The sequence below is a fragment of the Chelon labrosus genome, assembly GCF_963514085.1.
Source record: "Chelon labrosus genome assembly, chromosome: 11".
Classification (NCBI taxonomy): Eukaryota; Metazoa; Chordata; class Actinopteri; order Mugiliformes; family Mugilidae; genus Chelon; species Chelon labrosus.
This window is the reverse complement of record NC_140344.1, coordinates 27,407,213-27,434,524: the sequence shown is the minus strand read 5'-3', so window position 1 is coordinate 27,434,524 and position 27,312 is coordinate 27,407,213. Positions and strand designations below refer to the sequence as shown.

Genomic DNA, 27,312 nt, shown 5'->3' with positions numbered 1-27,312 from the left:
GTCTGGAATTCCGTTTCCGCTTTAGGGAGTGGAATCGTTTTTTTTTTTTCCTTCTTTACCATTTTACTAAACTTTCTAAACCAAACTTTAATTTCCACGTCTAACTCGGACCATTTGTTGTTTTTGTGTCAACTGGATTAAAGTCTCCTCTCGACGATGGCCTCCTCGCCTCAGAAGTCTCCGTCCTCCCCGAAATCTCCGACGCCCAAATCTCCGTCGTCCCGAAAGAAAGATGACTCTTTCCTGGGGAAACTCGGTGGAACTTTGGCCAGACGGAAAAAGGCTAAAGAAGGTAAACGGCCAGCGCTAAAAACAAGCTAGGAGGTGTTCGGCTGCTTTTACTGCACTGTTTTCACAACATAAAACCGAATATAAACTTATTTTTTTACACTTTAACTGTCAGTTTAGGAAGTGTACAAACAGTCCACTTAGTTTTACTCTTGTCACACAACCAAATAACAGACATGTAAGACATTTTTCTGCTTTTAATTCAGCTTAGAGGATGCACCATAAACTCCAGCGGGTGTGTTTTCGTGGCCGCAGGCTGCGTCTGTCTCCATGTAAGGAATTGAATCCACTGCTACAGTAATAAGTGAGGAATGAGGCAGGAGTTAACACAGGCCCGCATCCCACTGCACCACCACCACAGCCTCCACCCTGCCTTCACCCACTGACAACAAACACAGGCTGGTTTAAAGTTTAAAGGTAGTGTCACAATTCAAAACTGCAAAACAGTGTTTGAAAGTCATTTAAGTCTAATAAAAAAAAAGTTTTGCAAGTCGGAAATACAGTTGCAACAGCTGGACCCCGTTCAGACCTTGTGTTAACATCTGTCCTGGTCAACTTTACATACAGGTGTGAACACACCTGCGTCGCGGGCGCATTTGAGTGATCTGATCTCAGACCTGGAGGTGGCCTGGGATGCATTTCGTCCTCATTGTTTTGCTTTGGTAGCGGGAACACACACTGTGCGTCCTAGGTTGCGTTAAAAGGCCACCTGCTCGACAGGTGTTTGCCCCATTCATTCAGCAAAAAAAACCACACAATTGTTATTATAAATGATCTCAACCAAAAGGGAAAAAAGGCCGAAGTCTGATGTTAATCAAAATTAAATTCTGGCTTTATCGTCCGTTCTGCCGTATATGCAGCACAGTGGTTAGCACTGGTGCCTAACAGCAAGGAGGTTCTTGGTTCGAATCTCCGTGTCTACGTGGCTTTTCTCGTGGGTTTACCATCATCAAAAAACATGGGTGCTAGGCCGGGTCAGGTTGGCCCACAGTGGCGGGGCGCTCGGTCGCAGCGGCTCAGGACTAAACCCTCCATCCTACCGTGCAATTTCGTTGTATGATGTATAGTGTATACGTTGTATAATGACAAGTAAAGCACTTTACCTTTACCTTAGAAGATTGAAACTGTCTTGCTCAAAAACCCACGGTGCAACAAGTTAAACGCTAAACTCGAAATATATAAACATCTTAGATGAAAGTCAGTAAATATAACAAAAAACTAAGGCGCATAACAGATTGAAGTGAGTCCAATGTTGCATAAAGTGGCCGGTGCAGCCCCCGAGTTTGACAGGTGCAAAAATAAGATATTAAAAGAACTCAATAAATAAATAACATACAATATAAATGTCACAGATGAAGTGTTAAAAGGTCTAAAGGCACATTTCCAGCATAAATCCTCCTTTGCAGTTCTAAAACTAAGTTCCAGTGGTAGCGGCAGCACGGCGCAACTCGCTTTGTTGACATATTTATTTGCTGCAGTTAGCCTGAGCCAAAACTAGCAAAATGTCCGCCCTTTGGGAACATCCCCACCGAAAAAAAACTGTCCAAACATCTTTGTTGAAGACCTGGATGATTTGATTGGCCGATCCTGCTTTCTTTACAGCGATTTACTGTCAAGCTCATGGACACTCTTCTTCACCTTGCCTCGTTATGCTTCGTAAAGCTTGCCATGTTGGACTTTAACGACCAGGAATATGCTGTAAATGAGAATACGCGCTCCTCTCTGAAAGCAGCGTTGCTCTGGAAATACAACGGGCTTCGGGTGACATTCACCGTCGAAGGCCGGGTTTTATCATGGAATCAGAAAGGTCTCTCTCGACTGGATGATTACTTAGCGTCAGTCAGGGTACTGTCGCACAGCTGAGCCCTGTTTTATGTCGCCTTTGTCCAAAGGACATGCATGCAATCACATTAAATGTTCTCGTCTCACACACACACACACACGTTGTACATGTATATACACAGGGCAGCGTGTAGGACGGGATGTCTGCGGTGTGTTCTGTGATTTGATGGAAAACGTGGGCTGGTCGCCCCTGTGCTGATCAGAGAATAAATTTAAGTACATGTGACGTTTATGGCAGTCGGTGCATGTGCCGGGGAGAGAGAGAGGGATAGAGAGAGAGAGAGGGTGGGGGGGGTGCCAGGAGTAATGACTGGATGGAAGGGAAGAAGGGGGTAGGAGGGGAGGTAAAGGATGGAGGAGGACGGGATGGAGATGTTATGAAAAGAGAGAAGGTCAGGAGGTTTTTAGAGCATTAGCCAGGGCTGTGCATTGGACACCAACTGTGTGCAAATAAACCTGGAGAGGAAATATAATATCCTGTATCCTCTTTGAGAATTTTAAAATTTATCTTGGAAAGTCAGGTGTTAGAGAGCTCAGCCTGTGGAGGAGGAGGAGGATGAGCTGCAGGGGACGTGGCTCGTCCTGCTAGCCCAGGAGACGATGCTTGAGACTGGGGCACGGAGACAGACAGACATGGGCTGTGGAGCGCTCTGCCCTCCAGGTAGGACATCAGCATGAAGTCTTTCCTCCTACGTAGCACTGAAGAAAGAGGCATGTGCCTTTTTATTGTTATTTAACCAAGAGGATGGTATCCTCATTTTATGACTGCTGGACCCGAAGGGGGAGGAGTGACGCGTGGTTAGGACACTCGGGACGCCTCAGTCTGCTTGTATTGACGGGAAGGGTTAGGGTTTTAATTATTTATTTATTTTTTAACTCGGGAAGTGATGTTGGGGGGGGGGGGGGGCTTGAAGATGCCAGCATGGAAGCACAGCTGGTGACTAAGTAAATTCCTCGCTCATCTCACATTCAAACGGCGCATGAATCTACTCGCCGTACTTCCTCCTGACGCCCAGCTGAGCCCACTACATACTTGCTCAACCTTAAATAGCACCAAGCGATGGTTACAGTGTCAGATTGTGCTAATTGGTATGGTGGTGTTGTACCGCAGATATGCCCCCTGTTAGAGTCTGTGAACTTCTCGCCACTTAGAGTCGCTGTAAAAATCATAATTTCCCTCTTTCGCTGCAGGAGCCTAAAACTACTTGCTTGGCCAAACCTGTAATCTCCCAAACTATAGTATAGTTTTCAAATGTTAGGAATAAATGGAAATGATAAGCGTCCACAGTCCCACACAGTGTCCAACGCTGCTATCTGAGTATGAAGTAGTTTATTTGCATAGCGAGGTGTGCGCCCATGATTTCCTGTAATTTGTAGACGTGTTGTCTCAGATGCAATGAAAGCCCAACGCCCAACAGATTGCAGTGATTTGTGGTTATTTGTGGAATATTTAACTCTTAATTTCACACCTTTCACACGTCTTTGCTTTAGTCTAGCTCCTCTCTGTCGTCATACTTTTTAAATCCAGTCAGCTTTCCAGGTGTGGCGATGTTGTCAAAGGTGCAGCTTCTGTCGCGTTTTGCATCTTCCTCACGCGTGGGCTAATATTGTTGCACGGTCTAACGAGATTTATCGAGCAAAATTAGTCTCGTGAGACACTTGAGACAAATAAAGATTGTTTTGAATCAGCTTTTTATCTTAAGCACAGCCCTACCTAAGAGCCCTAATAGAAATGTAAGTGTGCGCTGTGGTTTGGACTTGTTCTGAAACCGATCTGTGGAAATTTAACCCAAGGCCTATTGGCAATAAAAGAATAGCCCAATGTGATGGTGACCCGAGTCCAACCAGACTGAACAGACAGAAGGACAATTAGTGCAGATACAAAAATATCATTGACCTGAACAGACTGGAACAGTGAGAGAAGTCCAGCAGCAGTATGATGCACTAATCAGTCAATCTGATCAATTAACAAGCACTAGAGAACTAATATGCTAATGCTAATATAATTATTATTATATAATATAATTTAATTACTTAAAAAAACATTATTTAAAGGTTTATTTCCACCCCTTGTGCCAACAGTAAAAGCTATTACGAACATTCAGATATTGTAAAACAACCCCTGATTAGACTGAGTAGCTTTCTGAACCTTGTTGGTCACAACCGAGTGGACCAAAGAAAACACAAGGAAGGACTTTTTTTTTTTATTATTTATCTTACTGCTGCAGCCTCATAACACCTTCAGCTGGAGTTTGGATTAAATCTTCTAGTTATCAGCATGAACAGGAGGATTCATAACAGAGAACAGAAGCTGTATAAGTCTGTCTAAGTCTAAGTATAGATGTACAGAGTGGTCCCATAATAAACTTTTGTTCCTCCACCTTTGAGGATAATTTCTTCTTATTCTGATAAGTTTCTGCTTTATATATAAACACAATCCAGACAAATCAGAGTGTTATAGACAACAGTGTAGTTTCGGTGTCTGATAGTACAGATTATGCGAACCTGCCTCATGTACACCTGCAGCAAAAAGCCCCAACAACGACTTCTTATTACATTACTTCAGGTCAGCGAACTCTCAGAACACATTTAGTATATTATTCATCGCTATTTTTACTTCTTTCTTTTCTCAATTGTGTATTTTACATCTTTGCAATGCTGGCTTACTTTACTAAAGCCCTATTTGCACAGGATTGCATCATGTGCAAATTTTAAGTGAAATAGTTTTGAAACTGAAATATCTCCAAATGAATTGGAATCAGATATTTTCAAAAAATCAGAAGGAATACACAGCCCCTATTTATAAGGTTCTTCCTGAGACAACTTAATATGATTTAAAGGTCCAAAGTGTGTACATGTGTAGTGTGAGGTTGTTATTTAGTGGACTTCTACACGTACTAGTCTTTTCATTGATTTCTGTAGTGAAATAAGTGGGCCTCGTATTGAGCCTTGTGGGACACCCCGACGACGGGACTTGAGCGACAGGAGTTTGAAATCTTTTAGAAAGTTCCTCTGCAGACGTGTTAATAACGTTTTAAAGGTCCAAACTGTGTAAACGTGTACATTTGGGGTAGTTATTTAGTGGATCTCTAGTGCATGCTAGTGTTGTTATTGATTTCCGTCGTGAAATAAGTGGAGAGTAATGGCGCTTGCGTTATTGACCGTACACGCTGTTCTTCTTATTGATGTTTTTCGTGATACATTCATTTTGTGAAAATAGCCCCCAGAGTCATGCACAAAAAAGCCACTCACAAACAACAAGAGCACACAACAAGCACAATTATTGTGTTTTAGATTTGTGTAAGAGAACGCGGAGAGAGTTGTATCGTGCTTGAGCAGAGACATGGATGTTGTACGTGGTTGAGCGGAGTAAAGCAGGAGGTAATTTACAGAACGAAGAAAGGGCGAAGTATGTGTCACTCTGCAGGAATATTCTCATACACCTCCGTGTGATGTGATGTGTGCTCATGCAGACATACTGCTGGTGTTGATTAAGAGGATGCTGCTCCAGCGAAGGCAGAGAAATGCACAGGATGTTCACTCCATGCCCCCCGGCACACACATGTATCCTCGGATCAGCGGTGATCAAGCCTCCTCAGGTATCTCGACGTGCTGCGAAGAATGGCATGCTGGGCGTCTATGAAGCCCGCCGAGAAGCAGGAAGCGGCACCGCTCTGTGTTTGTCTGACGTCAAGTGGCTCTCAGCGGAGGGCTGCTAATGGTTGTTTGTGGAATCAAGGGAACGTTTAGGAAGCTGTCCAAACTAACCTCAAGTGACTATAACTCTAGCCTTTGTCTCTGATCTGCCCTGTGTGTAGAGGTTATGAAACGGATTGGCTTCAAACGGAGACATGTTGTCCAGCCTTTTTTTTTTTTACCGGTTACCTTTTGGTTAGTGGTTTGTGGTCAATAAACACGTGTTTTTGGCGGAGCTCTGGCGCTACAGACAATACAATCCTTGTTTCAGATGTTTGTCAACAAAACATGCACTTGTTCCAGCTTTTGAAACATAATCTCCGTCTTATTTTTGTTATATCACTAAGTATTTCTGCGTCTGTGGATCCGGACTGAACAAAACAAGCAATCTGAAGATATTAGGAATGTCCTGATTTTGTAGTTATTTATTTTAGGTCTGTCATAAACCAAAACTACGCCCCTGTAGCGTAAAATCATCTTCTTCCTCTTCTGTTTTAATGGCGGCGGGCTAACGTCAAAGCTGCCAAAAAGGATACAAAGAAGAAGAGGAACCAAATTCACGACTAAGTGCTGTTTGGAAGAACTTTATTCTGGAAGTCAGTCAGACAGAAATTTGTAAATTATACAACGGGGATGTTTGTCAAGATTGTAGTAGGAGATCGTCATTCAGTACTACCAAGTCGAATCAACACATACAAGAAAAACAATGAACAAGAAGAGAAAAGTTTCTTGGAGAAAAATATTCCGGAGAGGGTTAGGGAGTTTATGGCGTTAGATAACCAGAACATTTCTGGAGTTGAGAACATGTTTTCTGGAACCAAGGTACGAGTTCTGTCCATTAACTTTGACAGAAATATTTGTTGGATCCAGTCGCATCTAGGAGCATACAAGGAAGACAGGAAAAGACTTTAGGAATCTACAAGGGAGGAAAATTTAGTTTATTTAAGATCGGATTGGGACCCAGATTGGTCGGTATCCGATGTGGGGGGCAAATAACTTGATTAGGACAACCCTAGGAGATGTCACTTCCGGATGTGGAAAATTGTGATTGGTATTTTTGTGTCTTGTAGTGTCTGAGCTTCAGGAGGAGGGGATAAACGCCATCAACCTTCCTCTCAGCCCTTCACACTATGAGCTGGACCCTGAGGACACCATGCTAGGTAACTCATAAGTTCAGATGAGATATCCAAGATGCTTATGAACGTCCAGTTGTTTGTGAGGTTTGTAACGTTAATTTCTGCTCACCAATCAGAGGAGAACGAGGTGCGCACCATGGTGGACCCCAACTCCAAGAACGACCGCAAACTGCAGGAGCTCATGAAGGTTTGTACAGTACCAACAGGGCTTCCAAAGTTAAAATCTGGGTTTTAGGTTTTATGAGCGGTCAACAGCCCGACTTTTTAGATGGCAGCAGGATGCTGTGCAGAAAGGCATCAGCTGCAGGAGCAAGCACACAGGTGATGATTGGTCAGCAATCACTGGAGTCAAACTGTCTCAGGGACAACTTTTATCAGAGGTCTTCGATTGAAGCCATGATTTATGTCCCAGCAGGACAGTCGTCCCCAGCCTATACCCCAATCAAAAACAAGTTTGGCTTCAACATCCTTGAGTGACCCAGCTAAAGCTCAGATGCCAGCTCCAATTAAATGTGTGGAATTACTCGCTTGCCAGCTGTTCAGACATGCAACTGGACTTAACTATCAGTAGGATCAGTAGAAACACTGTCAACCCAGATGTTCCTTTACGACCTTTATTCAATCCGGAAATTGGATTACTCGCCATGTTTTTGTGAATATGGGATACACTTCATGACTAAAAAAAAGAATCTTGTAAATGAATACTGAATCTTGAGTTTCTTATTCTGCTCATGTAGGTGCTGATCGACTGGATAAATGACGTCCTGGTCGGGGAAAGGATCATTGTGAAGGATCTGGCTGAAGATCTGTATGATGGACAAGTTCTGCAGAAACTATTCGGTAAGCAATTTAACCTACATGCATAGGGTTGTCCTTCACCGTTAAGACAATAAACAATAAAGGAGTTTTCTTGGTTATGATCCCCCAGATCCCTTACTGAGGTGTCCCACAAGGCTCAGTATAAGGCACACTTTTATTTTACTTATTCATAAATATGTATTTTCCAACTATAATGAAACATTTATGCTGATGATACACAGCAAATTCGGCATACCCAAATCAACACCATCAGAGTTAATCTCAACACTTTTAAAGTGTCTATATGGGTCCACACCACAGAGTGTTAATTTGACTCTTTTTGAAGTGTTGGTATGTTAACACTCTCAAAGTGTCATTATTGACTCTTTTTAGAGTTAAAATTGAACACTTCTCAACACTAACCAGTGTTAGTTTCTCTCAACACTAGTGTATAGTGTTAGATATCAACTATCTCATAGCGTCAGTTGTTAACTACTACAGGTGTTCCACCTCCATATTTACACTGCATGGTGTAAATATTGTTTTCAGTTACATATTACGTGTAAAATTAACTATGATGAAATAAAGAGGCCATGTTAAGCTTAAAACATTTATTTTAAAATGCTTGTAACAACACATTAAATGCCACATCAAACTTTCCAGATACTTTGTTCCCAGACATCAGGGTGAAGGAGAGAATTAGTCCTGTAGCTCCTACAGCAGGTGTTGTACTGTCTCAGGGTCATAGTAGAGTTGCTGGTTAAAGAAACGCATACAAACACAAACAAACACACAAAAAAAGTTGAACTAAAAGAGAAATATAGTCAAATGACTAATACAGAGTTTTTGGACTTCATGTGAAACGCTTGCTCTTCGTTAGCGTCGACACAGACAGTGATGGGCCCGCTCACCTAACATGGTTTAGCTAGGGTCAAACTTAATGCTAACCAACAAGCATGTTAACACCACCGCAGTTATACGGTCTTTGTCTACTTAGTCAGCTGTAACAACTGAAATAGTCTACTTATGTTAACCTTGTAACTGAACATGAATTAGCATTTACTGACTGTAGCATACGTGTAAACTCGAATGTTAGCGTTAGCGTTAGCTTGTTCGGACACAGCGCTGTACGGGGCATGATGCCGCATGCGAGAGAGTCAATATTTACGTCAAACATAACATTATAGACAAAGTGAAGCACATTTACTCACCAAACAACGTTTTCTCATCAGTGATAATCAGTCGGTAGTTGTCGGGATGACTGTCCAGGTGCGGGTATAATAAATGGGCGGAGTTCATAAATTAACACCTTAGGTGTTATATCCAGGTTCAGAGCTCGTCGTAGAAATAAAGAGAGTTAAATGTGTTGCACTTACACTTACAGAGTTAAATCACAAACACTCCATTCTGACACTCTATTTTAACACCAACTATTTGTCCTCAGAGAGTTATATATAATACATTTAACTCTACAAAGAGTAGAATTAACTCTACACTTGCTAAAATTTCGCCAACACCAGAATTTTAACTCCGCAGCATTTGCTGTGTACTGTATTTTATGGCATCAGCCCCACTCTGGACTAGGTCTTCTCTCTTCTTCTTTTGACAATGCTGTTTAATTTTAAACGTGTTCTACACTACGAAAATACAAAATGACAACTGAGAAGAAGATGCCCTTAGGCTTTGCTGCCACGGGACCATTAGATGCTGTTTACCACAGTACTATTTGATAGCTTTCTGCAGCAGTAAATCACATTCACTACTATGAGTTATAAGAAAAGGTTCAGAACTAATAACCACAACAACGGATTACAGACAGATTGGCTTTGAAACTGAACTGCACAAGACTGGATCAGGATCACAGCATCAAGTTGGAGACACTCCTTTTTCTGGGAGACTTTAATGATTCACCAGCTAAAAAAAGATGTTTTGAAAGATCCTATACTGATTAATAAAACCCTTGGATTGAATTTTGTTTTAAGTGCACACTGTTTCCAGCATCCTGCTTGGTAGAAATCTCGCTGCTCGGTTTTGTACAACAAATCTCGCAACGAGATTAAATCCACAACATGACAGAAGCTCCAACCCTGAGAGCACCAACAAGCCTGACAGCTGATTTAAAAAGTATAACAACAGAAAAGAGATGGACAAAAACAAAAGCCGTATGTAATGAGATGTGTCAACTAGAGGAAACATATTGTGAAAATACCAAAAATCTCTAGAGCCAATGACAACATTAGTTGTAGCTTTTAGTAAAATAGTTGAAATAGCTGAAATCTCTCTAAATGAATTGATATCAAATCAAATTAATTAAATCTGTAGTGATATCCTGACCTCATTTCTAATAATAATGGCAGGCTATGTGATAGTTGATGTACTTTGTTCTCAGGTTTCTCTTGATCCCAGTGAGTTTTCTTGAATAAATATAAGTTAACTTAATACCTTGCATGCTAATTAAGTTTACTTATTTTAATTTATAGAAAATTCATCGTTTGTTTGTGTTCATTTGTGTTTTAGAAAAGCTGGAGGGTGAGAAACTGAACGTGGCAGAGGTGACCCAGTCGGAGATCGCCCAGAAACAGAAGCTGCAGACCGTTCTGGAGCGCATCAACGACTCCCTCAAGCTCTCCACCAGGAACATTCGCTGGAACGTCGACTGTAAGGAACACTTCATTTGTGTGATTCACTAACCCATTCTTTCTAATTGATTTATTTTTTTTTCTTCTACAATAATCCAGTCTCTCAGATTTGGTCCTGTCACCGCGTACTATGTGAAGATGATTAGCTTTGAGAATACTGTGAGGGGGTAATGCACTGTGCAGTGTGTGAAGTCCATGAAAGAGAACGCTGCTATCTCTATCCATTAGTTAAATTTAATGAAATTGAAATTTGGATCTCTTTAAGACGGTGAACCATCTGCCCCCGAGTCATTTGAAAGACTGTTGTGAAACACAATATGTTGTTGAGTAACATTTCTAAAGATAAGATGAGGCCTGACTAATCCCTGTGGGGAAAATGGATGTAATGTGACACGGAAAGGAAAAAACAGCATAAAAGCATGTGGAAAAAAAAGGTGAACAAAAGCGAGAAGGAAAGAACGTATTACTGAGGCTCAGGGCTTTTGTGTTGCACATGCAAATTATAGCATTTGTAGCAGCAGGTTGTAACAGATCCTTATTGAAGGTGGTCAAGAAGGTAGATATTTTTTCTAAACCAGAGAAACACTCAACCAGAGGCTTGAGCACTGATACCAGTCCTTGATGCTGAGCCACTATACATCACGATAAAGACCTCTCACTCCTACACGTCAACCAACTACAATCAGCTCTGATCAGAGCTCAGGGTTACATACTTTTTATTAAAAATGCACGCTGTTCTAGTGCCTGGCTAGTTTGACTGCACCTAAGTAGCGTTATTATGGTGAGGATGGTCTCTGAGTCAGGTCAAGGTCTAACATAGCTAAGGGAGGTAACTGTCACGGTACCAACTGTGAAATGGTTTGGGTGAGTGCCTCTCAAGAAAGCTGCAAGCTGCAACCGACTGGTTGTGAACAGGTACTGGTTCAGACAGCTACGTCCTGCTGACGATGTCTCATTCATGAATCGGCCCGTTGTGGCTTTAGTTGAGGAAATATTGTAATTGCGGAGAGTTGTGAAGCCACTGTTGGCACGCCTTGATGCCAAAGGTCCAAAAATATGCAGTTGTGTAACAACAAAAACAACTTTTAGCCAAAGTATGACTGCCACTCATTCAAACGACTTCAGACTCCACGCTGCTCTTACTTGTCAGGTGTATTACTGAGGAAATAAAGTAAAGCAAAGAATACACATGTACAGATCAACTTATCTTTATTAGTGAGACTGAATATACAGTAGGGAAAAGAGATGTTTTAGACTTTAAAATATAGACAAAATGAATTTACTTATATTTCATTTCATCAAGCGACATTAATCAATACGAGTCTGGTAAACCTCCATAGGGATGTCATTATGGCGCGTGGTTCATCCGGTAAAATACCTCTAGATGCAATTTGAATAGTCCTCCAACTAATCAGAGCCATTTTGTTGTAAACAAATTCAACTCCACGGAGCTCACGTGACATGTATGACTACTGACATAGTCATCCATCTACATCACCACACAAATTTGATTAATCATGACGATATGCTCAACTGGAGCGTAGTCAGTTCCATGACAGACTGACTTCCAAACTTGTGGACGATTGTCAGGCTTTCAGGATCACGGAAAGCTGTAACCAAGGCAAATTAGACAAGCCAATATTACCTCCTATATGCTAGTAGTGGTACACTGTATGCGTCAGTCCAGTAACTAACAGGAAATGGCAGTATATAAGACATTATTTATTTTGTCCATCTAAGAGCACCAACTAGATATTTTTTCAACAAATATTACAATAAATCTATTATCAGTAAATTATTCAAAATTATCCAACATTGCTTGAGTTGTACAATCATTCGCCCCAAATACAAAGATATTCAATTTAATGTCACATAAAACAGAAAACGGCAGCAATCTGGAGAATATTTATCACTTTCGGATGAAACAATAAACTATTAAATTAGTTCTTTATCCATTGTCCATTAACACAACTCTGCTTTTCCGGCGAAGGGAATTCAATAGCTGGTATTTTGAGAATTTTGGTAGTTGAAAATGGGAATAGTGTTCAGGCAGTATCTCCATCTAGACTTCTTCAGCAAAGAAAAGAAGGTTTATTCTATTCATTGAGCTAATGATGTTTTTTTTTCTATATAGAAAAAAAAAATCATTGAAATAACATGTCTCATAGAAGGTTTTAGCAGGATCTGTCCTCAGTATGTCATTCAAGAAGGAAGAAACCAGCTCTTAGCATGATCTTTATTGTTTCTTCCCTGCATGGAGAGGCTGTTTAAAGCATTTATCCTTGAATATACTCGTCTTGCCATTGGATTAATATGCTTCTTATTGAGCTGCAAGCTTTCAGATTGAGAACAACAGCGAATGTAGCTGTGCATGTCAATAGAGCTCTCCAGCTCTCCTTTGATGGCCCTCTTTTATCTGACACAGGGAGTAGCGATAATTACTGTCCAGCTCTCAGCACACTGCCTCTTACTAGGGTCATTAGCTCCACCGGTACTGCGCAAAAGTCTTAGGCACTCACAGTAAACTGAGATTGCTTTCAAAAGAATAATGTCATTAATAGGCTTATCAATTACAAGTGCAATAAAGAATTTAAAAAAAATAACGGCACCTGTTCTCCTTGGTGCGCTTGCACATAGTTTTAAGAGTACTTGGTGAATGGTTCCATGCATCTTGGAGAACTTTTCACAGTTCTTATGTTGATATATACTGCATGGGTGATTATCTTTCAGCTGGTAACGAGTTATTTAACCCCACCTGATGCAATGAGTAGCTTCTCATTTCTTCAACAACCATGTCTAAAGACACATCCTGTGGTCGTGGGAAAGATGTTAGTCTGTTTGAGAAGGGTCAAATCATTGGCATGCATCAAGCAGAGAAAACATCTAAGGAGATTGTAGAAACTACTAAAACTGGCTTAAGAACTGTCCAACGCATTATTAAAAACTGGAAGGATAGTGGAGAACCATCAGGGTAAGAAGAGAGGCAGATGAAGTGATGCACCCATCATGCCTAGTGTCTACTGTACAAGCCTGTGGGGGCAGTGCTATGATCTGGGGTTGCTGCAGTTGCTCAGGTCTAGGTTCAGCAACATTATGTGTCCAAAGAATGAGGTCAGCTGACTACCTGAATATACTGAATGACCAGGTTATTCCATCAATGGATCATATTCCAAGATGACAATGCCAGGATTCATGGGGCTCAGATTGTGAAAGAGTGGTTCAGGGAGCATGAGACATCATTTTCACACATGGATTGGCCACCACAGAGTCCAGACCTTAACCCCATTGAGAGTCTTTGGGATGTGCTGGAGAAGGCTTTGTGCAGTGGTCAGACTCTCCCATCATCAATACAAGATCTTGGTGAAAAATGAATGAAACACTGGATGGAAATAAATCTGGTGACATTGTAGAAGCTTATCGAAACAATGCCACAGTGAATTAAATTAATTTTTTGTTTTTTTGGCCAGGCAGTGTAGTTTGTCTCACTGTTTCATGTCTCTTTATAGAGACAGCAATCTTTGTTGGCACTTTTGCACTAAAGGGTTTAGCTATAATAGCAGCCAGGCGTTGATACAGCTTCGTTTAGCCCTGGACTTCACTATTGGTTCGTTCCCTTTTGTTTTGTTCAGATTTATTTTCAAGGCTAACGTTAAACGCTGTTGTTTGCACCTCTGATCAGTTTACCAGTTCACCCATCCATTGATCCATCTATCCGTCCATTTTCCTTCACTTATCCAAAGTTGGGACATGATGGCAATGGGTGTTCCATCCATCTCCACAGCAAGGCTTTCCAGTCCTCCAGACTGTAGAAAAGTGGACGCCATGACGGCTCCTCTTGAGTAAAACCAAATCAAGTAGAGCTCCCTCTGGTGGCTGGCTGCAGTATAGGTCATAAGCGCCACCTCCTCCATGTCAGTGGATGTGCCAAAGGCCTTTCTCCACCAGCTGTAGGAACCATGAAAAAGTTCTTGCTCTCTGAAATTGCCTCATGATGTTTAGATGTATCTGTTGCAGAGCTCTTCTTGTGGTTAAAGACGTCTTAAAGACTCTGGCTGCGTGTTCAGAGTCTTTGTCGCGATGCTTACAATTTAGTGTTGTTTGTTGGACAAGAATCTAAACATCCCTGGTGCCTACAACGTCTGCACAGTCGTATATATGAGCTAGAAGAGAGAGGAGAGAAATCAAGAGCAGGTTTTTAGTCAATGAGTGAGGTGTACAAATAGAGAAAAGCGTTAAGATAATTGATTTACTGAGAGCGGTGCGCGACAGAAAGGCCGTATCAAATGAGTTTTCTTTGCAGCCAAATAATCTGACATTCTTAAACGGGGGGGCCTCAGGTAGAAGCCGCCAGCGTCCTTGAAGCTCTATTGGTGCGAGGCGTCTTCAGAAATGCTAAAGAGCACAGCAGTGAATAACGTGGAATGTAATTGATTTTGCTGTCCTTTTAATCAGTTCACGTTTGTTTGTCTGCACTTTCATCCCCCACTCAGAGGCTGCTAAAAGAGAAAGGGAAGAGGACCTTGTTCTCACAGATCTGAGGTTTTATGACGGCTTTTAGCTTTTCTCTCTATGATTCGCCGTTGCCACGCGGTACAATCAAAGGTTTGCTTTAGACACTTAATTGATCCTGATTGTCCTGGGTGTCCAAAGGTAAATCCTATCCAGCATGTCTGACTGAACAGGCTCCTTATGGTCGACTCTACACTGAACACACACCATGCAACACAACTTTGAGTTTTTTCCTTCTTTCCTCTTTATTTTTCTTATTATTTTTTTTTTAATCTCACTTCAAGGCAACTTTTAGTGCCTTGTGTTTGTATTTACCATTGAGGGCTTATGACCTTGCCACAAAAAAAAAAACCTTAATTCTAAATTCCTTCAAAGATACAAATAATAATAAAAATAATAGAAAATATGTGGCTTGTTATTTGGCATCCTAGAGCCTAGTCTGAGGTATTCACGTCGAGTTAATTAAAAAAATACAAAGGAAACACATTAAAGGCAAATGATGACATGTGTAGTTTTATTTGGGTAAAAAAAAAAAAGACATTTTTGTCTGTAGACCTGAATGCAAATACCGTGCAAACATAATATACGTACAGAAGTTTGTCTAAATGAATTAATATCACAATACAACCACTTATATTTGTGCAGTAACTCATGTTTTTCTGTTATTATGCTGTGCTTGTCTTTCTCTCACATTAGCGGTTCATGCTAAGAGCATAGTCGCCATCCTACACCTGCTGGTGGCGCTGTCGCAGCACTTCAGAGCACCAATCAGATTGCCCGACCACGTTTCCATTCAAGTGGTGGTCGTCCAGGTGGGTGTAGCTTGCTTATTTATTTATTAATTAATTAATTTAAGTTGATGAAAGCTGTCACTGGATGCGTTTTGGTTTTGGGTTCTTTACACGTTCACCTGGCTTATTCTCAGAAACAACATGGAAGAAATTCCCTCAAATACAGCACAAGCATTTCACTTAAGCCCTATTTGCACGGGACTAGTTTTAGCTGAGGACTTCAGGTAGTTTGCAATAATTGCAAAGGTCGTCTCTGATCGTAATTCAGTGCAAACAGGCCATGTCTGTAATTGGTAAAGTAAAACAATCACACCACAAATAACCTACCCTGTTTCTCCTAACACAAAGGTCCTGTGATAAACCTAATCCAGTGTGAATCCACCGTATTTTTTTTTTTTGCCTATTTTCACTGAACAATTATGAAGGCTGTGTTATGAATCCCAAGTTTGGACAGATGTTTTGGTGCAGAGTCCAGATGTTACAAAGGATGATGAGCTGGATGACATGCGTGGCAGCATATTTAGATGTGTTGGATTTTATTTAGTGATGCATTAATGTGTTTAAATACTTATATGTAGTGAGGTGAGCCCTGCGATAGACTGGAGACCTGTCCAGGCTGTACTCCTCCTCTCACCTAATGACAGCTGGGATAGGCTCCAGTAATTACAGAGAATGAATGAGTGTCGTGGAGTGGAAGCAGGAAGTAGCAGAAACATAACTGAGCAAAACAGTTTATTTAATGTGGAACACAAAACACAGATGTAGGGGGGTGGAGTTGCTAAACAACCCGACGCCCACAGGTAAAACTGATCCCGTGCGAATTGGGCTTTAGACTCAAGGATTTCAACTTGGCTATAACTCCAAAACCAAATATCTAAAAGGGAGTACACACAGGCAGAAACTATCAAACCATAAAATATTGTTACGAGTCTCAACTTTGAGGCAACGACCACCGAGAGCAACATATCAGCTGATTGACATATGACGCAAGTTCCCAAAGGTTTATGGCAAGGAAACACCGTCCACGCTGACAGCAGGCCTGCAGCGTTGGCGGTAATTTCTTTTTGAAAGAGTGGCAAACGTCAAGAAGAGCAATGTTCTTATGTTCTGCTCGTTTCATTTGGAAACATCTGAAATGGGAAATGTATACAAAAGAGTTACCCAGGCAACCAGAGTCTGGAACATCCACTATCGACCAACTGTCGGCTACAAAGAGATAAGCCGAATCGCTTTATTAATTCCTTCAGTCCCCACCGGTTATTCAGTGTTTATATTAAATATGTGTGTGTATTCTAACTCTCATTACAGTTTCCACTCACTTCTTCTGGTGCAAATTCAACTTTGAATTTTCCCTCTGTACACGTGTGATTCATTGTTCTGCTAAAATACATACAAACCGGTTTCTCTTCTTCTTGTCTTTCAGAAAAAAGAGGGCATCCTTCATTCCAGACAGATTCAAGAGGAAATCACCGGCAACACGGAGTAAGTTACACCTCAGAACGGATGGGCTGCGTTTAGAGACGCGGCCGACGAGTATTAAAGGCCAGGGCCACGATGAAACCTGTGACAAACAGCAGCACCATTGTCCCATTGAAGCATGCTGTAACAGCCGAGCCGGGTTGGGACTGACGAGTATGCTGTGTATAGTTTCAATGAGTTTTGTCTGATTGTTGGTTGGTGGTCAGTGCCTCAACTAAGACTCTCTAGAGTTCAGTCATCCAGGTCATAGTATGTCCAAAAACAAAACAAAACAAAAAACAAGCTTTACACCACTGCATCCAACGCTTTGCATTGCACTTGTCTGGCTTGGATGCAGCTGCTCGGCCATGGAAACCCATTCCATGAAGCTCTCTACTGTTCTTGAGCTAATCTGAAGGCCACATGAAGTTTGGAGGTCTGTAGAGACTGACTCTGCAGAAACTAGGTCACCTCTGAGAACTATGAGCGTCAGCATCCACTGACCCCGCTCTGTCATTTTAAGTAGCTGAGTTGCTGTCGTTCCCAATCGCTTCCACTTTGTTATAATACCACTGACAGTTGACTGGAATATTTAGTAGAGAGGGAATTTCACGACAGGACTTGTTGCACAGGTGTCATCCTATCCACGCTGGAATTCACTGAGCTCCTGAGAGCGACCCATTCTTTCACAAATGTTTGTAGAAGCAGTCTGAATGACTAGGTGCTTGATTTTATACACCTGTGGTCATGGAAGAGATTGGAACACCTGAATTCAATTATTTTGATGAGTGAGTGAATCATTTTGGCGATATAGTGCATATACAGGGGTGGGTTAAAAACACAAACATCTGAAGCGGGTGTGTGGAAGCAATTTGGATTTAAAAAGCACTTTGGCAGAGAAGAGCTGGACAAAATACAGGACAAAGCTGATATGTGAGATGTGAGACAAGAGGTAAAATAATGTGGAAATACAACACATTTCCAAGTAAAATTGTTTTGAAGTTGAAAAATCTCTAAATTAATCAATATCGAACTGAATCCAATCAGGACCTTGTGGATCAGAATTGAATCCAGTCCTACAATAACACTTATATTAAACTCAATAATAGCTTTGGTAATTAATAACAGATAAAGGAAAAGCTCTCCTAACATTAGGTCCACACTTAATGACACCTTTGCAATGAACTATATGATCAAGTTTGAAAAGTTTTCTTCATGCATTGATTTCACGTTGTGTCGTAACAAGAAAATACTTAAACATGGACGTTCTCATATGTAAGAATTAATCGATAGATGAGTAATTTGTAGCTGTCCTAAAGAATAGATGACCATTGTTCTGATGTGATGGCACCCTTAGTTGAAGAATTAGACCATTTAAATCACACACACACACACACACACACACTTTTTTGTTTGTCTCCCTGTGAGGCTGTCCTGCAGCCTGACAGCAGCAACCAGGGAGATAACAGCCGGCCAACAGACGCGAGCGCACACATTCATTTTGTCACGGTAGATGGATAGACTGCTAATAACACACACACACTCACACGGTCACAGTGGAAACACGGTTATTACCACACCACCAGGACCGTTGCCCAGACCTGCCCGCGTTTGCCATCACAGATTACACCGTGAACATGTGTGAGTCTCTGTGTGTGTGTGTGTGTGTGTGTGTGTGTGTGTGCGCCTGCCATCTCCTGCTGGCCTGCCCGACGTGATATCTCTTCCTCGGGGACACTCGCGCCGCAGCGTTCCCTACTCTCCAAAACAAAAAAAACAAAACAAAAAAAAAAACACCTGACCCTCTCCAACGACAACATCCTCCAAAGTGCTAACATTGTCATAACAAACAAGAGGCCATCCATTCCCATAGAAAGAGGCTGCGTCTTCATTCATTGTATTAATACCCAGCAGCGCCGTTGTCCTGCTGAGATTACTGCATTGTGCTGCAGTATGTGCGCCGTCCCACCGACGATACCCGGGTTATTTCAATACTCGAGGTAGTGTCCATTGTTAATCAAATTATGAAACCCTCTCTGCGTTATTGTATTGTCATTTTCAGTGACATAATCCCTTCCGTTCTCGACATTCCTCTGCGATTAAACTGGACGCCTTTATTTCCTTGTTTATTATGAATATATAAGTGTGAAATTGTCAATAAGCAGAAGCTGCCTCTCATGGATTTTTTTCTCTCTTTCTGTCTTTTTTTCTCTCAGGGCTTTCTCTGGCAGACATGGTAGGTGTTCATAAAGAAGTAAAATATACATTTCCTTCATTTCCTTGCATGCATGTGCTGAACAGTTGCATGCTGGGGCAGCAGGACGCTAACAAACTGATCCTCAAGGCCAGTGATGTTGAGGAGGAGGAGGAGGATGTTAGCAGACATTTCAGACTGTATCACCACGTGCAATAATCTCCTTGTGCAATTATTAGTTTTCATGCATCTTATATATTTTTAGATTGTTATTTTATTCCATTTCCTTGAAGGATTAATAAAATATTCTGATTCTGATTCAGATTTTGTGCCTGTTCCTTTAATTTCTTCTGTTTCTTGTCCACAGAGCGCGATGCTTTTGACACACTGTTTGACCACGCTCCAGATAAGCTGAATGTCGTCAAGAAGGTACCAAAACACAGCCCATTATACCTTGAGTTACACCGATCACCCACAAGATTATGACCACTGACCATCTTGTGACATTTCAATGTTCTGCTGGGAAACTTCTGGACCTGGCATTCATTGGTGTGGATGTTACTTAGACATGTAGCACCCACCTAGACCAGACCAGGCACCCCCACCCCATAGCAATGACACTCCTTGATGGCAGCAGCCATCCCCAGCAGGATGCAGCCTGACACAGACACACACACAAAAACACTTTAGGAACAACTAAAAAAAAAAACCTGAAGAACAGCACAAGGTGTTGACCTGGCCTCCAAATTCACTAGATCCCAAACTGATCAAGTATCTGTGGGATGATCCACAGAGAGATTTTTAACTGTGCATTTATTTCTGCATTTATGAGGACTATATTTCTTCAACCTGATTAAAATCATTCTGATTAGATTCCAATTTAACTGTTTACATGGACGCTGAATACAGCTGGGATATCTGCTGTAAATACAACAGAAGAAGACGACTTTTTCCCCCAGCTTTATATCCATACCTGAGTTGCTAGAGTAGAAGAAGAAGACGTCTCCAACGTGGATTCTAGCTTGGTTCATCTTTTCAAACATGTTTACGTCACATGGAGCAGACATGCTCAGAGAGAATGGATTTATTCCAACCAGAGAGAAACCAGCTCATCAGATTATTAAAGGTTTACACCACCTCCTCTACATCTGATTGAAAACTCCTTCTTGTTGGTCCAGTCTGTTCTGACTGAAGTGGTTACATGAGGCATTTATATTATGACTGTTAGGGGAACACTTGTGTCCTTGTAAGCGTAGTCTTTTTCTGTTTCTAATCCACTATAAATCTTTCTCTCAACATCTGTTTGAGTAATGCGACGTGCTTGTGTGTGTTTGTAGACGTTTGTGTTGTTATTTCTAACATTTTCCTTCATGTTTTCTCAGACGTTGATCACATTCGTGAACAAACACCTGAACAAGCTCAACCTGGAGGTGTCTGAATTGGACACACAGGTAGGTCACCCACCGACACAAGTTCTACTATATACCGATGTTTAAATAAAGTGTAAAATAGTCTTTGACTGGTGATTTCTTAGTCTTTTTTTATACTTTTACTCAAACCAGTACACACATAATTTACCTCCCCTGGTGTCCGTACTCATAGACGGACACACTGATAGATGTGGTCACCATAAAACCTGTTTTTTCGCCGCTGACTCTGAATTGCGGCGTCATATTTTTGCTTTCAGTTTGCAGACGGTGTTTATCTGGTGCTGCTGATGGGGCTGTTGGAGGGATACTTTGTGCCACTCTACAACTTCTTTCTCACACCGGAGAATTTTGACCAGAAGGTAAAGTGTGATTGTTTTTCCACGTCCATCAGGGAGCTGGGCAGCACGAACAGCTCACCAATAAAAATGACCACGCTTCTACAAAAAGTACAGAAACGTGTCTTTTTTCCACAGATTCTTTTACCAAATATTTCAGAATAGGGTTTAATGTGAAGCTTCAGGTTGTCAATTAGTTTAGTTTATAGAAATCAGACAATGGCCATGACATTAAAGGGCTTCAATTAGATGTTTAAATTAGAGTTATTTACCGGTATGTGTAGGAATATACTCTCTCTGTGTTCAGTTATTAGTTTAGTTGATGAAAATGATTGATTAACTATTAGAATTAAAATTGCACTAAACCTTTACTAACTACCAATTAGTATCTGAAGGCTGCAGCCATCTTTGTTGTGTACAGTTACCACGGTTACAGTTCTCAACGCTTGCAGCCACTTCTTGATTAATATTCATTGGATTGTGGATTCATTTAATTTAATTTAATGAATATTTTCTTTCAAAAACATGATTAAAAACTGCAGCAGATCCAACAGCTGCAACCACATTATGTATAGAAATCATGTAGTTTTAGCTACAGTCAGTGATTACATAAGTTTTTGCTTTCACTGGTTATTTTTTATTAAACTTCAAATGAGAAAAGATGTCGGTGAAAGTTTTATATTTATCCTTTTGACATCCGTCGTTATTTGCGCTGAATTAAAGACGAAGCTACGGTGGCTTCTGATAAATGTTTTACCTTTAACAAAAAAAAAAAAACACGCTGTATTTCACATCAGCAGACATTGTTGTTGTTGTTGTTGTTGAGCCGCGTGGCCGTGACCCATCTTTTGGTCCCGACGTACAGTTTAAGGAACACTCCCGAATCAATACTCCATTTCTGAGGAGCCTCGCACACTCGGAGCCAAGCCTCTCCTCTCAATAGCTTGATAAATGCCATCCGTCCTCCCCCCGAAGCCCATTCAGTGCGGAGCCATCTCTCCTCTCCGTTGGCCTCTGTAGTACTACGGCATTCTGAACAGGCAATCTGCGGAGACACCACAGTAGCCTTTTTGTCTGGGTTTTGGCCAGCGGCCTCTGCCAAGCTGCGAGGCGAAAATGGGCATCGGTCCTCCGAATGTACACAACCGCTCACACACAGATACTCCTGGCTTGGAAGAGCAGGCACCGGCCCCACAGCATCTGTAATCTCCTATTGCACAGGGAAATGGCTCAAGGGGCTCGGCTCCGTGGCCGTGTGTGTGTTCGAGGGCCTCGGGGCCTATCGTCGATGCATTAGGGGCGGGCGAGGGGAAAGTAGGCATCGAGAAAGCGCTCCTGCTCCTGCTCCTGCTCAGTGGATCTCTACTTCAGGCTCTTCCTCTTTTTTTTTCTATTAGACGGGCTGAGGTCGCGCTTTTCACACAATGAGCCCTTGTTGGGCAAAGCTTTTAGTACTTCACAGCCGGGGCCGAGCACGCACACACGGATACAGCGGGCAGAGAATGGAAAAACATCTTTCAACTATGTCTTCTCTCTGATTGGTTTCCCCTCTTCTCGTACTGTCTTATTTTTATCGCTCGCACGTCAGAGTGGGCCCGAGAAGTCTGGTTGCATCTCTGCTCGTCTGAAAGCACTACAACCAGGAAGTGGAGTCGCCTTTAAACAGAAAACAATATTCATGTCCGTCATAGTTTCAGATTCAGAGAACTTTATTTATCCCGACAGGGCAATTCATTTGCAGCTTTTCCACATGCATTCCACAGACAGTCAATCAACCAATAAACAAACAATCAGTGCTCATTAAGATCAATAAAGTCAGTAGTAGAAATCCAATAAATAAATAAATCGCATGGATAAATAAATCAATAAATAGATAAAACCTTAAAAAGTTCATCTAAAATGAGTAGTTGTCAGATTTCATTCTACGCTCTACTCGTTCACTTGACAGAACCCGTCTTTCAGAGACAGTATCACCTTCTCTGTGTTAGGAGAGGTTGTTTTTTTTTTATCCGTTGATAAATGAGGCAGCCGAGTGTTTGTGCAGCTGCTGACAGCTCACGGGCCTCGCAGAGCTGTGTTTGCCGACACACGGAGCTGCGAATGAATCCACCCGGAGTGCATGTTCTCTTATCAGCGAGGAGCTGTGTGTGGTGTTGTGTGATTTGCACATGTGCAACGTATGTGACGGCCGGGACTGATTGTCTCTGGTGTTCCATTGTATCCATCAACATCCTCATCGCTCTCTCTCTCTCTCTCTCTCTGCAGGTTCACAATGTGTCGTTCTCCTTTGAACTGATGCAGGACGGAGGTCTGGAGAGACCAAAGCCCCGACCTGAGGGTAGGACCTCCATTTAACACTTCAATGCTTTTTAATCTTTACCTCTTTAAACAAACTGATTGCAACAAGTTAGTCAGATTCTTCTGTTTGTGGGGAAAGAAAGTGTTTTAAAGCTGCTGAACCATGTTTTTAAATAAGCAGACTTGCAGCTACTGAACGTTTTAGTGTCTTTCAGCTTAATCTTTTACTGTCACCAGCCTTCTTTCTATCGTCAACAAGTAGCTGTTTTCATTTAAAAAAGTTCCCACTGTTACTCTACCTGCTTGGCACCAAATAGAAACAGACAAAGTGACAAACACCTGAAACTTTTAGCTGCAAAAGAGTCGGATACGTGTCTCGGGAATTGGTGGGAACCAAAAAGGAACTACAGCATAGTGGCCTCCACCAGCTGACGGCCAGCTTCTTCCATCAGTTAAATATGGAACAATAGAAACCATGTGACTCAACGAATTGCGTAAATATAAACAACCTTTGTTTGACACTACAATGCCTCAGACTGTAGAGCTCGACTGATACTGATAATCATGCTGTATGAACATCAGTCCAGAGGGATCTGATCACAAGTAGCCAGCCCGAAGTACATTTGTTCATACCCAGTATGACAGCAGAAATACAATAAAATCCATTCCACAGTTTTGCTGTATGCAAATAAAGACAATAAAGACATCAGCTGTTGTTTCAGAACTATGAACAGTGCAGTTGGTTGTGTGTACGCCCAGAGATGATACACACTTTGGAACATTATGAGCCGTTACTCTTACAGAAAGAACAGACCTAAAGGTTATCATTTATTTATTTATCTCTGGCCTGAAGTTAGTTATGTTTGAGAACCACACAAATAAATACATAAAGTAAATATAGTTAGAGAGGAAAGCAAAACAGAGCTAAAAGAACAGTATAAAGTGAGTGGCCTCCTCCAGCTGAAGCATAATTTTGTATAGTTTTAGCTTGTTCCATCGGGGGGACTCATACTGGATGTTTGAGATCTTAACTTGATGCTCCAGGTGATTTCTGTGAGATGAGCATCTTAAAAATCAATCCTGGAAAATCCTGGCACAAAATGCTTGGCAGTGCTGTCTATCACCATCTGTCCTCTACAACAATCTGACAGCTTGCAGAAATTTGTGCATGAAAGGAACTCTTCTATTGTCACATGACAGTCCAGTAACAAGGGAAGTTAGGAAGAGCTACTATTAGCTGGGAGGCTAGGAAGCTAGGAAGAGCTACTGTTAGCCAGAAGGCTAGGAAGCTAGGAAGAGCTACTATTAGCTGGGAGGCTGGGAAGCTAGAAAGAGCTACTGTTAGCTAGGAGGCTAGGAAGCTAGGAAGAGCTACTATTAGCTGGGAGGCTAGGAAGCTAGAAAGAGCTACTGTTAGCTAGGAGGCTAGGAAGCTAGGAGGAGCTGCTATTAGCTGGGAGGCTAGGAAGAAGGAAGAGCTACTGTTAGCTAGGAGGCTAAGAAGCTAGGGAGAGCTACTGTTAGCTGGGAGGCTAGAAAGCTAAGAAGAGCTACTGTTAGCTAGGAGGCTAGGAAGCTAGGAAGAGCTACTATTAGCTGGGAGGCTAGGAAGCTAGAAAGAGCTACTGTTAGCTAGGAGGCTAGGAAGCTAGGAGGAGCTGCTATTAGCTGGGAGGCTAGGAAGAAGGAAGAGCTACTGTTAGCTGGGAGGCTAAGAAGCTAGGGAGAGCTACTATTAGCTGGGGGGCTAAGAAGATAGGAAGAGCTACTATTAGCTGGGAGGCTAGGAAGAGCTACTGTTAGCTGAGAGGATATGAAGCTAAGAAGAGCTACTGTTTTGCTAGGAGGCTAGGAAACTAGGAAGAGCTACTATTAGCTAGGAGGCTAAGAAGATAGGAAGAGCTACTATTAGCTGGGAGGCTAAGAAGATAGGAAGAGCTACCAATAGCTGGGAGGCTATGAAGCTAAGAAGACCTACTGTTAGCTGGGGGACTAGGAAGCTAGGGAGAGCTACTGTTAGCTGGGAGACTAGGAAGCTAGGGAGAGCTACTGTTAGCTGGGAGGCTAGGAAGCTAGGGAGAGCTACTGTTAGCTGGGAGACTAGCCTTTAAAGCCTCAGACGTGTGTGTTGAGCCTTGATCATTAAAAAGAAAGATTTGTTTAATGATTTAACAAACATTAAATGTAAACCTTACCTGTAACTCTCTTTTGTTCTGCAGACATCGTGAACTGTGACCTTAAATCGACACTGCGCGTCCTCTACAACCTCTTCTCCAGGTACAGGAACGTAGACTGAGCAACCAGAGGGAACACTTTATAACAAGGACCACCTACTAAAGCTTAACAATATATTTTTCCTTCTGTGTTTTTGAAGAAGAATATTTTTAACTGAATGCATGCATCACATTTTGCCTGCTGGTAAATCACACACACACATCTGTATTTTATTTTGTATTACTGCAAACTTTTTTTTTTTTTATTGTAAACTGGGCATAAAGTTAATTATTAACTAAAATAACAGCGAATATTATTGTTGTTATTGATAAGATGCTTTTTACTCTAACTAGATCTCATGAGAGGAAGACTTTTGAACAACCCTTGTATCTTTCTAACTCAGAAGAAAAACTGTATTTATTGTAGATTTTTGATACACTTGCTCCTACTTTATTTTTCCCAGCTGTTTTAGTTTTCATACTTCTCTTGTTTTTCTTTCGTAAGTGCCTTAATTTAAACTTTTGAACACTGTCGTCTCCCGGTATTTGACACCGGGGCCCAGTTCGGACCCGGTATGAACGCGAGTCCTGAGTGATCCGATCACAAGTGGCCAGATTTAAGTGCCATTTGTTCACACCTGGAGGTAAAATGCGTCTCCACTTTTCCCGTAAATAAAGACAAAAAATATGGGGCGCCGTAGAATATTGTGGAAGCAGCGGTTCTATGAAACCAATAGATCGCCATGTACTGTTGTTTCAGAACCATGAACAGTGCGGTTTCTTGTTTGTACGTTATTCATCATTTGTACATTTATTCATCTCCATCCTGACATTAGTTACTTTAGAGATATTTTCCAATTTAAATCGATCTTGATTTGACAGATCTGGACATCAATTTATAACATTTTATTTATTTATTTGTTTTTTTTGTTTTAAACCTTTAAACTTCCGGATGTTCACATTAGAAATCTTGCAAGACTGGTTTCGCCTGACAAGTCCACGTAAGAGGAGGAGGTCCGTAACACGACAGGGGCTACAAATCTGAAAGACGATTGTATTTTAAAATATATTGAGGCACAAATCACAAATCTCTGGAACCAAACAGAAGATTAGTTTTAAGTAAAATCGTTTCAAAAAGGAAATAAATGAATTGATCTACTACTGGTCAGGCCCTATTAGATACCTGCACATACAAAGAAAATGCTTAACATGAACGCATCAGTAATTAACCAACCAATTTCACAAAGGGTTTATATGTAGCCTTCTCATATTTAATAATTTCATTCGGCTTTGTACATTGGTTGGGTAGTCCGATCTGTCGATGTGGCCAGGACTTGACTGTGTTCCCACCACTGAAGGAATGTGGTCACAGGTGGACCTCCTCCAAATGTGGTCCCTGGTGATCGAATCTCAAAAGCGTCTTGAGTGTGTTTACGTCCGTACTTAAACGTGTGATCAGATCACTCAGGACTTCTTAGCTCCGGGTCTGAACGGGGCCTGGGATGCACGTGTCGTCTTAACGCTACAGATTTCTTTTCCACGCGCAAAGGAACACTTAAACTTTTGACCAAAGCTCTGTTGCACTCACACTAGTAAACATATAGAGGTTTTACTCAAATGTAATTTTATTAAACACGTTAGATTTCACATCTTTCTGCAATTAAAAAAATATTGAATAAATTAAA

The 27,312-nt window shown here is 41.5% G+C and overlaps 1 protein-coding gene across 1 annotated transcript; it reads left to right on the top strand.

Moving 5' to 3' along the window:
- The first annotated feature begins 42 nt into the window (after window positions 1-42).
- On the top strand, window positions 43-27,312 carry parvaa (parvin, alpha a). The gene is made up of 13 exons (XM_084555412.1): window positions 43-292; window positions 6,897-6,986; window positions 7,079-7,149; window positions 7,700-7,802; window positions 10,278-10,418; window positions 15,605-15,720; window positions 17,123-17,181; window positions 19,374-19,393; window positions 19,719-19,780; window positions 20,734-20,802; window positions 21,039-21,140; window positions 23,382-23,454; window positions 25,634-27,312. The coding sequence occupies exons 1-13, from the start codon at window positions 157-159 to the stop codon at window positions 25,708-25,710; spliced, it is 1,119 nt and encodes a 372-aa protein (XP_084411538.1). The 5' UTR covers window positions 43-156; the 3' UTR covers window positions 25,711-27,312.